The sequence below is a fragment of the Scyliorhinus canicula genome, chromosome 10 (assembly GCF_902713615.1).
Source record: "Scyliorhinus canicula chromosome 10, sScyCan1.1, whole genome shotgun sequence".
NCBI lineage: Eukaryota > Metazoa > Chordata > Chondrichthyes > Carcharhiniformes > Scyliorhinidae > Scyliorhinus > Scyliorhinus canicula.
In genome coordinates, this window is record NC_052155.1 from 150,966,026 (window position 1) to 150,979,273 (window position 13,248).

General features: G+C 48.9%; 1 protein-coding gene across 36 annotated transcripts in view; it reads left to right on the forward strand.

The window, feature by feature from the left end:
* The window catches only part of clasp2 (cytoplasmic linker associated protein 2), a 582,371-nt gene that overhangs the window by 438,496 nt on the left and 130,627 nt on the right, over positions 1-13,248 (forward strand). For all 36 annotated transcript variants that reach the window (XM_038809903.1, XM_038809905.1, XM_038809907.1 and 33 more), the window contains one exon: positions 1,188-1,266. In XM_038809903.1, coding sequence (XP_038665831.1) covers positions 1,188-1,266 — 79 coding nt within the window. The remainder of the gene's footprint in view (positions 1-1,187; positions 1,267-13,248) is intronic.

The following is a 13,248-nucleotide window of genomic DNA, read 5'->3' on the forward strand; positions in this document are numbered from 1 at the left end:
CACAGTCCAAAGACGTGCAGGTTAGGTGGATTGGCCATGCTAAATTGCCCTTTGTGACCAAAAAGGTTGGAGGTGGGGGTTGTTGGGTTACGGGGATAGGGTGGATGTGAGGGCTTAAGTGGGTCGGTGCAGGCTCGATAGGCTGGGTGGCCTCCTTCTGCACATAGAACTTTTTGTTTGCAGAGAATAGGTGCCTGTGCATGGATGTAGACTGTACTCAGCCACTGCACACTTGCAAAAATCTAAACAGAACATTTGTTGTTAGATGTGATTTTGCCACCTGCAGCATTTGCTAGACAATCTGGAGTATGCTAATAGCTGCACTAATAACCAATTTAAGACAATCAGTGAAGCTTGTAACATGGCTCATTTACACTTGCTAGAAGTGACACATATTCATATGCAGGGACCACATTCTGAAAACGAAAGGAATATGTTCAAGCTTACATCTTTATTGAATTACCCAGAAGATTAGGGAGCCTATAGTTTCCTGTTTCTTTCTCCATGGCAACATCTAAGCCAATCTAAGTCAACATGCCAACCAATTTCACAACTTTTCCCATATTGTAAATTGTGATCGTTTGAAGTTTGGCATTCTAACGTTTGTCCTGAAGGCAGCACGGTAGCACAGTGGTTAGCACTGCTGCCTCACGGCGCCCAAGACCCAGGTTCGATCCCGGCTGCGGGTCACTGTCCGTGTGGATTTTGCACATTCTCCCTGTGTCTGCGTGGATTTCACCCCAGAACTCAAAGATGAGCAGGTTACATGGATTGGCCATGCAAAATTTCCCCTCAATTTAAAAATAAATCTCTACTTTCAGCAACATGTAACTTATCAATTATCTTTAGTAATGATTTCAAATGGTAGCTCGGTCCCAGTACTCTGCCACTTACAGTGCAACAATTATCAGTTTACGGCTGCTTGACTGGTAGCACAATGGTACATTTTCACAATGAAAAGATTGGGAATTCCATAGGAATATTAAAATTCAACCTTTCATTGGAAAAATATAATGCAATTGAACTATTGTAGCCAAATGCTTGCAGTGCAGCCACAGGAGCTATCAATTCAATGGACCTCCCCAGAAAACACAAGATTATTTTAAGAAAATTGTTTCAGTATGGATTAACAATTAAGTTGGATAAATGTCAATGAGCTAACAGTGCTTTTAAAAATTAATTTGCAGGGAGTCTTTCCCTAACGACCTGCAGTTCAGTATTTTAATGAGATTCACTGTTGATCAGACACAGACTCCAAACTTGAAGGTTAGTTATTTATACATAGAGAATCAATATATTTAGCAACTGTAACCTTAGGACATGTTTTGATTGCTCTGTTGAAAAAGTACTTTTTAGTTTTTCTAGTGTTTTCTGCCTTTCATTTTAATGAACTTTCTCACCCTGACCACTAGCAAAGGGAATGTCACCCTTGGTTTTCAATGTTTTCTTTTACTGTCAATTTCTGACCTCCGACTGATCTTGACAAAGCAAATTGAAAAAAGATTCCTTATTTTGAGCCTTTTCACTCCCAAAATAAAGGATCTGTTTCTTTATCTATTTGTTAATTGTGCCACAATGAAATATCTTAAACCAATTCTGACACAAAATAATAACTGATGTATGTGGCTCCTGCGCTCTTTGAAAAAGTACTAAGACTTGCTTAATCCTGGCAGAGGAATGGGAACGAGGATGCAAAATTGGGAAGAAAAAACAAAGTACGCGGGGAGGAAGTGGTGTACTGGTAATGTAACTGAACTAGTAATCCAGAGGCTCAGGCAAATGCTCTGGGGACAAAAAGTTCAAATTCCATCAGGGCAGCTAGTAGAATTTAAAATCAATAAATCTGGAATTAAAAGTTAATGTCAACCATAAAAACCCTTCTGGTTTACAAATATCCTTAACTTAATCTGACCTACATAAGGATCCAGACCCACAGCAATGTGGCGGACTTAAATGCAGTCTCAAGTGGCCTAGCATTTTAATTCAGTTGTACCAAACCACTACAAAGTCAAAAAGGAACAAAACTGGACAGGCTACCCAGTATCAACCTCGACACTGCAAGCAACAACCACACACCCAACCCTGCAAAGTCTCCCTTATTAACATCTGGGGACTCGTGCCAAAATTGGGAGAACTGTGCCACAAACTAGTCGAGCAACAGTTTGACAGACTATTTACCAAATCGTACCTTACAGACAATGTCCCAGACACCACCACTATCCTGACCCACCGAACAGACCCACCAGAGGTGGCGACCAAGTTGTCTACAGTCAGGAGGGAGTTTCCCTCCAGACTCTGTTGACTCAGGTCCCATGACTCAGTCCCTCATGGCATCCTGGGCAAGGAAACCTCATGCTGATTACCATCTGCCATCCCCCTCAGCTGATAAATCAGTAATTCTCCATATTGAACACCAATTAGAAGAAGCACTGAGGGTGGTAAGAGCACAAAATGTCCTTCGGGGAGAGGAATTTCAATGTTCATCACCAAGGTGCCTCAGTGGTGCCACTGCTATTGAACTTGCTGTGTCCTAAATGACATAGCTGTTTGACTGGGCCTGTGGTCAATTTACCCTGTTTAATTGACTATCTGCTGCTTATGGCTAGGTAGGCTTGCCCACCTGCTTTCTGCATCTGGGAAACTATCCTAGGGTCAGGATGGTACAAGTAAAGAACTTACTATTATCCTTGATATGCTGCAAACCTCAATTTTAAGAGCCAAGTCCCTGGAAATGTTCTTTCCTTCTCACACATCGGCATGGTAGCACAGTGGTTAGCACTGTTGCTCAGCGCCAGGATCCCAGGTTCGATTCCCGCTTGGGTCACTGTCTGTGCGGGGTCCGCATGTTCTCCCTGTGTCTGCGTGGGTTTCCTCCAGGTGCTCCGGTTTCCTCCCACAAGTCCCGAAAGACATGCTGATAGATGAATTGCACATTCTGCATTCTCCCTCTGTGTATCCAAACAGGTGCCGGAATGAGGCGATTAGGGACTTTTCGCAGTAACTTCATTGCAGTGTTAATGTAAGCCTACTTGTGACAATAATAAAGATCATTATTATTACATCCTCCCTTTGCAGAAAAATGGTGAATTCGTGCAGTGCATTCTGCCTTAATGAATCATCTGCAGAGGAATGTGATTGTTGCACATTCGACACTTGATGCTAGGTGAACAAATCAGATTCCAATCATGAGTATAGATTTTAATTTCTACAGCTGAATCTGTTGACAAATAACAAATTTTTATTACATATAGCTATTAAGACATGTGGATCAATGACAGGTAATGGATTTGATGTATGGATTACCCATGATCTTATTGAATGGTGATTTAGGCTCATGGGGCTGAATGCACTGTTCCTAGTCCTCTGCACGAAACTAGAAATTAAGCTTGTACTTTGATTATAATTATTACTCAAGAAAATTTGCTTTTAAAAAAAGTCAAGACATCAGTAAGTGAATACAAATTCATCACTGCCTCAGGAAAGCAGAAGTTCCATGAACGTGGATAGAGTAGAAAAGGGAGAACTAACGATGATAAATTAAATGTCAGAACATCCTAGTTTTAGTCTTATAAGAATCCCTCCTGTTTATTCCCATTTTTCCCCTTTCTTTTATTTTTGCTATTACATTTTTGATCCATGGATGTTTAATGGACTTTAAAGTAAAGCAGCCTGCAAGAAACAGCCTTTAATCCAAACAAGCAGATTCCAGAAGTCTGTACTGTTTTAGACTGGTGATTGGAGATTGGCAGGCCCCAATGAGGTCTTGGTCTGATTGATGTGACTGGTGGCCAATTAATAAACCCAGAAGGCTGTGACCTGCCCAGTAGCAGGTGGTGATTGGTTTTTAATTTTATTCTGAAATATTTCACAGAGCCACACGTTTCCATTTAAGTTTCACTTTTAGTTTTGCTGTTTGGGTGGATGATTTCAACTAAATCCCAAAGAAGCCAGCTAAACTGGCTGGTTTTCATAAGGTCACTGGGGGCTAGTTTTCTCTGCAGTAAGTCTGGTTGCAATTTGCTCGAGATTGCAAAGGTTTGAAATCGAATCGCGAACTGAAGGCAACGTTTGATGTGAGACAGAGTGTCTCAGGAAAGAATAGGCCTGAATGTGAATCTTCGCGTTGAAGAGGTTTGATAAGACCTAAAGTCACTCTGCAGAAGGCCTGCTGCCTGTAAGTCCGTACTGAATTAATGACTCTGCCAAGAAGACCGTCATCAGCTGTAAATAAGAGGCTTTGATTAACCAGCATGATCATCTGAAGCAAGGAGTTTTATTTTTATCTTAATTCTCAATTGTGTTACCCCTTTCCACCCCTCTGTGTTTGTCTTGTGTTTTTGGGTAGATGGTGGGACAGTTAAAGGGGGTAGTAAGTTAGCTTGTCTGTTATCCAGCTGTAATTCTGAACATTTCATCTTTTTTCCAGTTATAAATAAACAGTGATTGTATTTCAACTTACAAACCTGGTGACTGGAATTACCTGGAGTCCAGGGCCAAAGGTTTTGGGAATTTTATATGAATTATTGGTTAATTCACTTGTGTTGTGACTCCAGAGCACCTGGGGCTAGAATTGATGATACACTTGCCTGGGGTGGCATACATATATTGGGGGCTCGTCTGGGATTTTTGGAACAGTAGACGTCAAAGTCTGGGTTACAGTATAAATTAAAAGAGTCACCAAGTAGTGATATAACAGGATGGCTCTGGAAGCTGCTAAGAATTTTCTTGGGGTGGAAGACCTATCTCTGGTTTATTTAAAAGAGCTTCACAAAGACAAGAATTGATAGATAAATTAGGAATAGAGGTACCAGCTAGATCTAGGAATGTGGAGATAATGGAAGCGAATGCTCAACATTTAAAGTTGAAAGAAATGCAAGAAGCACAGCCCGGTACAGGGCAACAATCAGTAGAATTAGCTTAATGAAACAAAATGGAGAGGCAGCAAAAAGAAATGGAGCTGCGGCAGAGAGAAAAAGAAATGGAGCTGAGGTAGAGAGAAAAATAAATGGAGCTGTGGCAGAGAGAAAAATAAATGGAGCTGCGGCAGAGAGAAAAATAAATGGAGCTGCGGCAGAGAGAAAATAAATGGAGCTGTGGCAGAGAGAAAAATAAATGGAGCTGCGGCAGAGAGAAAAATAAATAGCGCTGAGGTAGAGAGAAAAATAAATAGCGCTGAGATAGAGAGAAAAATAAATAGCGCTGAGGCAGAGAGAAAAATAAATAGCGCTGAGGTAGAGAGAAAAATAAATAGCGCTGAGGTAGAGAGAAAAATAAATAGCGCTGAGGTAGAGAGAAAAATAAATAGCGCTGAGGTAGAGAGAAAAATAAATAGCGCTGAGGTAGAGAGAAAAATAAATAGCGCTGAGGTAGAGAGAAAAATAAATAGCGCTGAGGTAGAGAGAAAAATAAATAGCGCTGAGGTAGAGAGAAAAATAAATAGCGCTGAGGTAGAGAGAAAAATAAATAGCGCTGAGGTAGAGAGAAAAATAAATAGCGCTGAGGTAGAGAGAAAAATAAATGGAGCTGCGGCAGAGAGAAAAATAAATAGCGCTGAGGTAGAGAGAAAAATAAATAGCGCTGAGGTAGAGAGAAAAATAAATAGCGCTGAGGCAGAGAGAAAAAGAAATGGAGCTGAGGCAGAGAGAAAAAGAAATGGAGCTGAGGCAGAGAGAAAAAGAAATGGAGCTGAGGCAGAGAGAAAAAGAAATGGAGCTGAGGCGGAGAGAAAAAGAAATGGAGCTGCGGCAGAGAGAAGAAGAAATGGAGCTGCGGCAGAGAGAAGAAGAAATGGAGCTGCGGCAGAGAGAAAAATAAATAAGAGAGGAAAGTGAAAAAGAAGGAGAGGAAAAAAGAAAGAGAAATGGAGGTAGAAATGCAGAACTTGGAATTCGCGAATGACGTCCAGTTTAAGGCACTAGAAATTAGTGGGGAACTGCCAAAAAGTAGAGGGTGCTTAATCCGAGAATGGAATTCAGTGAAGATATGTTTAAATTTATACCGGCCTTCCCACAATTCAATGTGAAGAAGGTAGAAACCGTTTTGGGGTTTTTGAAAAAATAATAATCTGAACGGAGTGGCCAAGAGAAAATTGGACATTACCCATTGAGGAGTAAATTGATGGAAGGGCACCAGATGTTTATGCTTCCCTGAGAGAGTGGCAGTCTAAGGATTATGACGTGGGAAGAAAGGCTATACTGGATGTACATGAATTGGTTCCTGAAGCATATAGGCAAAGGTTTCAGAATTTAAGGAGTCAGCCGTGACAGACTCATGCAGTATTTGAAAGTGTTAAATAGGTGAGTACGAGGATTGGGATTTGAAACTCTCTGAGGCTTTGAGAGAGGTCATTCTCTTAGAGGAATTTAAAAATTCCCTACCTTCTACAGTAAGAGCCTATGTAGAAGGCTAAAGGACAATGGCTGCTAGGCACGCAGCAATTATGGCTAACAAGTTAGGAGTGAATCCACAAATTTAAATATTTGTTCCATCACCCCCATAATTTTGAAAAGATAAGAAGTGGGACAGTGAAAGGAAGTAAGGTAGCCAATGTAAAGAATAAATAGCTGGAATGCTTCGAGATCTCCTCCTCAGGCTAGGAAGGAAGGTACTGAGGGTGGAGATGAGACTTGGAAGCCTAGGTGTTACCATTGTAACAAGGTCGGACACATACATTTAGCATGTTGTAAGTTTCAAGGCAAGCCCATGGGACTTGTGGGGTTCATAAGGAGGATTCTGAAAAGAGAACAAAAGTGGAGAGTACTACAGAGCAGAGTACTTTTTTGAATGGACTTAGAAGACCCGAGGTAAACACTGCTGTGGGAGCGGGCATGAGAAATGAAGTATATGAGAGATATGCCGAGTTTGTGTCCAAGGGGAAGGTCACTCCATTTTCATTAGCTGACAGAGCCAAACCCATAACTATCGTAAAGGGCACAGGTGCTACTCAAACCTTCATACGAGAGAAGGATTTGGTTTTCCTTTCAGAGAGCTCAATGAAAGCTGAAGTGTGAATGAATGGGATAGGTAGCGATTTTATCCAGTTCCATTGTATAAAATACAATTGGAGTGTGATTTAGTGTCAGGTCCAGTAGTCCTCGGAGTGGTTAAGGAATTCCCAGTGGAAGGAGTAGACTTACTATTGGGAAGAATTTAGCAGGAGTGAAGTTTGTAGCTACACCTGTTATTACAGAGAGTCCAAGGGAAGTGCTGCAGATAGCACGTGAGATGCAAACAGTAGGGCAGGTGAGAGTTAGGAAAATTCATTGGGCAGTAAGAAAGAAATGTTCAAAGACACTGATCATACATCAAGTGACAATGGTAGTGAATCTGATTGGGCTGATACTGATTAAATTATTTCTACGGGAATGATTCTTCACGATGTTTGCCAAAGATAAACTCGATCACCAGGGCGGGATTCTCCCGTAATCAGCGTGATCGCCAGAACCCGGCGGCAAAAACGGCGCAGATGACTCCGGCGTCGGGACCCCCCCAAACGGCGCAAATTCTCCGGCCGGAATGGGCTAGTAGTAGCGTGACGCCATTCTCGACGGCGTCGGACGCGTGGCGTCACAGCACAAAAGACGCCCCCCCCCCCCCCCCCACCGGAGACCCGACAAGATGGCTGCCCGCCGCGCAGCTCCGAGGTTCCAGGAACGCACCATCGAGGCGATCCTGGACGCAGTAGAGCAGAGGAGGGAGGCTGAGGGTTTCCCCGCACCTCAGCCGGCACCTGTGGAGGGAGGTGGCAGAGGCCATCAGCGCTGTGGCTGTGACACCAAGGACAGGCGCCCAGTGCCACAAGAAGGTGAATGACCTTGTCAGGGAAGCCAGGGTGAGTACCCCACCCCCCCCCGCACCCGATGTGCGGCACACCCGCAGGGTGCAACTAACCCTAACCCTAATGTGCTGTCAATATACGCACAACCGCTGGCCTGCATGTATAACACTGTTGCCCTTTATCCCTGCCACCCACCAACCCGCCCCCACAGGAGAAGCACGCACACAACTACAGGGAGCGTGAGAGGACTGGAGTGGGCACAGCTGATGAGAGACCACTCACCGTTCATGAGGCGATGGCCCTGGAACTGGACCCGAGGAGCGAGAGGTTGCCGATACAGAGGTCGCACCACCAAGTGAGACCCCCCCACGGCCCGTCCCCCTTCCCCTTCCCCCATATCCCCCCTCCACCCCCACATCCCCCCTCTATCCCCCCCCTCCCCTATATCCCCCAGATCCCCTTTCCCCCATATCCCTCCATCCCTATATCTCCCGATCAACGCGTGTGTGTCTAACCATGCATGCTGTATTGTGTAGTGCAGGACCAAATGTCGAGGCACCCGTCCCCGCAGATACCGTCCGCCCCCAGGGTGGCCACGAGACGGAGAGACCAAGCCCCTCCGGCATGCTACGCCCCCAGGACGCCCCTGCGTGGCCACGAGATAGGGAGAGACCCAGCCCCTCCGACCTGCGACGCCTCCAGGACGCCCACGAGACAGGGAGAGACCCGGCCCCTCTGGCATGCGACGCCCCCAGGACGCCTCAGGGTGGCCACGAGACAGGGACAGGGACAGGCCCGGAGCAACATGGAGACGACGCCCCCATCTCGCGCGAGTGTGGCGACGCAGGCGGGCGACACCCAGTGACGAGGGGAGCAGCCACATGCTCGCGTCGCAGCCGAGCCAGGACACCCCTACCCAGGACACCCCTGCCCGAGACACCGACACACGGGACACCGACACGCAGTGGACGGGTGGACAGGAGCCGCCACCCCAGGGGACCATGGATTCTGGGTCGGACGATGATCACGACACTATGCCACTGCTATCTCCAACAGCCTCCACCATCGCAGAGACACTAACTTCGGTTGTGCACTTAGCGATGAGTTTTCTGGTACACTCACTGGTGCGCACAACACAGCCGTACCGGTACAGCAGGTGGAGGTAGGAGCAACCGAGGTGCCGGGCGGTCGGAGGGCAGGTCGGCCCCAGCAACCAGCTGCCACCCAGACGGGTCCTGGATTCCTGGGGTTACCTCACCCACCCATAGACCCGATGCAGTCACGGAACCAGGGACGATCGAAGGGGGTGACGGCTGGCTTGCTGCAGATGCAGGTGGAGGTGTGCACCAGCATCCAGGAGCTGGGAGTGGTGCCGATCATGCGTTCCACCCAGGCCGAAACCGCAAGGGTGGCGTCCGCGGTGGAGGCAATTGCTGCGACAGTGTCAGACATGGGGAACAGTATGCAACTCCTGGGGCTTTCCGTGTAGGTGGCATCAGTGGCCCAGGATATGGCTGCCCTCTCACAGTGAGCCAGCGGCAGATCGCAGAGCCGCTCCACGCCATGGCCCAGTCTCAGCAGGCAGTGGCCCAGTCTCAGCATGCAGTGGCCCAGTCTCTGTAGGCCATCGCTGGGGGCATCGGCGCCATTGCCCAGGCGCTGGCCGGCTTCGCCCAGACACAGACATGGGTGGCCAACTCCCTGAGCTCCATGCCTGCAAACTTGCAGACCCGTGTCGATACCAGGGCGGGCCTCCAGGACTGGCAGCCAAGTGTTGGTGGGGCGTCGGATGGTCAGTCCGTTCGCACCCCTGACCCACGTAGAGGCCCGAGGTCCATCGGGCACCCCGCGGGAGGAGGATGTGCTGGGGCTCGTTCCGGTTCCCCCTGTAGGGGAGGCCCCGGAACACCGTGACACCTCGAACTCTCCCCCTTCCGTCCCAGGTGCATCTGATGGGCAATGGGCAGGACAGGCTGGCAGGTCGCCATCCCAGTCGCCCGAGCCGCAGCCTGGCCCATCTAGGCTGGGCCGCCCCAGGAAACGGCCGCCAAAGGGATCCCGGGTCACAGGGCAGGAATCACAGGAGTTCACCTCCAATTCTGCTGTACTGTCTGGGGAACCACCTAGACATAGTCAAAGGGCCCGTAAGGTCAAACAATTAGACACTGAGTAAGTTGGCACGGGTGCAGAGCATAGACAAGTTATAGGGGTTAAGGCACGTGTATGGACTGTTCACTTTCACACCTACAGAAGCTGCGTTTGTCCTCTGTCTGAAGCGTGCGGGGGGTGTCGTGTGCGTTGAGTGTGTGTGTGAAAGGTGGTATTACGCTGGCCCCAGGTGAGTGTAACTCCCCCTGGGTCGCCCTCACCAATCCCCCCGGGCAGAGGACGGGATCGTGCACTGCAGTGTCACGGCCGCATGCAGGGATGGTCCGGGTGGAGGGTGGTACTGTGGCCATGCGTCAGACATTGTCCAACGATGTAGAGCCCAGAGCACATCGTCCTCCATGGCCTGCAATTGACACATTCCACCGGCAACCGTGTGAGCCCGGCCCGTTGTGCCGCAGGTAGATGTGCAATGGAGGGGTGGTGTGCATGCGGGTGGGGGGGAGGGGTGGTTGGTGGGGGGGGGGGGGTGAGGGTGTTTGGGGGAGGGGGGTGAGGGTGTTGGTGGTGGGTGGGTGGGGGGGGTGAGGGTGTTGGTGGTGGGTGGGCGGGGGGGGTGAGGGTGGTCGGCTGGTGTCGTGGTGTGCGGTCTGTGCCCATACTCGGCGATTCCCACGGCCCCCCTAGTCAGTGAACCGTGCAGCCTCCCATCCATGTCCAGCCCATCTGTCCTGACCATTGCCCCCATCCTCCTCATCTGGGGAGGACTGCACCTCGTCCTGCTGCTCCTCCACTTCCCCCCTCCTCTGCCTGCGGCACATTGCCCCTCTGCTGGGCTATGCTGTGCAGGATGCAGCACACCACAACGATGCAGCCGACCCAATCTGGCAGGTACTGGTGGGCCCCTCCAAAGCGATCTATGCACATGAAACGCATTTTTAGCAGCCCAAAGGACCTCTCTATCACACTCCTGGTTGCTGCATGGGCATCGTTGTAGCCGCTCTCCGTGTCACTCTGTGGCCTCCTTATAGACGTCATCAGCCACGACCGCAACGGGTAACCCGCAATGTCAACCAGCAACCAGCCCCTCAGTTGGGGAGGGGTCCCTCGAACATGCTGGGGATGTAAGACTGCGCCAATGCGTATAAGTCATGTACCCTGCCCGGGTACCGGGCTCAGACGTGCAGAATCATCATGCGGTGGTCGCAGACCACATGAATGTTCATGGAATAGGTCCCCTTCCTATTAGTGAACACGGCCCTGTTATCTGCAGGTGGCCGAACGGCGACGTGCATCCCATCAGTCGTGCCCTGGACCATGGGATACCCGGCCACGGCAGCGAAGCCCGCTGCCCGGGCATCCTGGCTGGCCCAGTCCATAGGGAACTAGCTGTAGCGGTCTGAAATGGCATATAGGGCGTCTGTCACTGAACGGATGCACCGGTGCACCGATGTCTGTGAAAAGCCGGACAGGTCCCCACTCTGTGCCTGGAATGCCCCCGTGGCATAAAGATTCAGGACTACCGTAACCTTGACAGACACGGGGAGAGGGTGTCCCCCCCCAGTACCACGCAGTGCCAGGTGTTCCATCAGGTGGCGGATGTGTGCCACGGTTTCCCTGCTCATCCGGAGTCTCCTCCTGCATGCCTGGTCCGTGAGGTCCTGGTACGACGAGCGGGGCCGGTACACACGGGGCCTCCTCGGGCGTTTCCGTCGCCGTGGCGTCACCACCTCCTCCTCCTCGTGCTCCTCCTCCTCGTCCTGTCGGCCAGGCGGCCCTCCAGCCTGGGCAGCTGCAACCTGCCCCTCTGCAGCATGCTCCTCTGCGGCAGCCTCCGCCGCCTCCTTAGCACGCTCCTCCTCCTCCCCCAAAGCAACATGTAGAAGTGCCACACCGACTGCGGCCACGCCGTCACTTCTCCTGTGGCCACCCCACGCCATGACCTACCTCCACACTGTCCGGCGCCAACCATCAGCACTGGTTGACACCGTTATATAAGGTGATTTGATTTACACCAGCATGACCCATGGTCACGTCGGCGGGACTTCGGCCCATCCGGACGGGAGAATTTGGGCAGCCCCGGAGTCCATAGCGTCACGCATGTCCCCGCCATTCTCCAAGGCGGGCGGCGTAATTCACGCCTCAGTGACTTTCGGAGGGGTCGGAGAATTCGGAGGCCGGCGGGGGCGGGATCACGCCGCCCCCTGGCGATTCTCCGACCCGGCGGGAGGTCGGAGTATCCTGCCCCAGATTCTGAGAATTCTTAGATTAAAAGTGACCATAGGAAAGAGGAATCCAGATTTAATAGTGATGCTTGTGTTGAAGAGTCAGACGAGAGTTTTGAATTTTATCTTGGTTCTGAATATGAAGTAATGATAAACAGCTGTTAAAGAATTACCTGTCACTAACAGAATTTGAACAAAAGTAATTCATCCCAGGCTAGTAAAAGAGACGGCAAATCAGAAGAAGTGAAATGTTTTTTCCCATAATAATTTATTACAACCTTTTATAGTAAACCAATTGCCATTCACTTCAGGTGCAAATATTTCCCAGAGCATGTCTGCTTTGAAGGAAAATATGAATGATAGCATGGCACCAGTTATTCTGGACGAGGACAGCAAGGACTGTGAAGTCATACCAAGCGAACGGCTGGTTAACCCACATCCTTCTAAAGGTCCACAGTGCCTCTTCAAGGTTAAGTAAGCAATTAGCAAAGGAGATGAAATAATCTATAAACAATTCCTTTTGAAAACTAAGAGGAAGATGGATTGCCACCATATCTGTTAACAACAACCAGAAAGTTCATGGCGCCAATGATGTACCATCCTCTGATTCTGAAAGTAAGGAGGAACAATTGAAATCTACAAAGTATTGTTTCAGTCTGTGTTACCAAATGGGGATATGGACTGTGATTACAAAAACTCCCAATGAAGAGGTAAAAGTTGTCACACAAGGAATAATGGTGCATGTAAAGTCAGTCAAATCAAGAGTATTGAACCCTCAGCTGCACATATGGCTGAAGGTAGCCATCTGCTGAAAAAGAGAGAATGTAAAGTTGGAGTGGTTAAATTGTGCTTATTGGTTAAACATGAACCAAATATTTTCCTCAGCATTGACAATACTGCTTGTGGTCTCGTTGCCGGAGATCCTTGAAATTTAGTTAGATGTACATTGGATAATCAGAACAGACTTAACTTTTACTTAAGGCTGGCACAGTGGTTGCCTCACAGCTCCAGGGACCCGGGTTCAATTCCAATCTCTGGTGACTGTGTGGAGTTTGTACGTTCTCCGCGTGTCTATGTGAGTTTCTTCCAAGTGCTCCAGTTTCCTCCCACAGTGCAAAGATGTTCGGGTTACGTGGATTG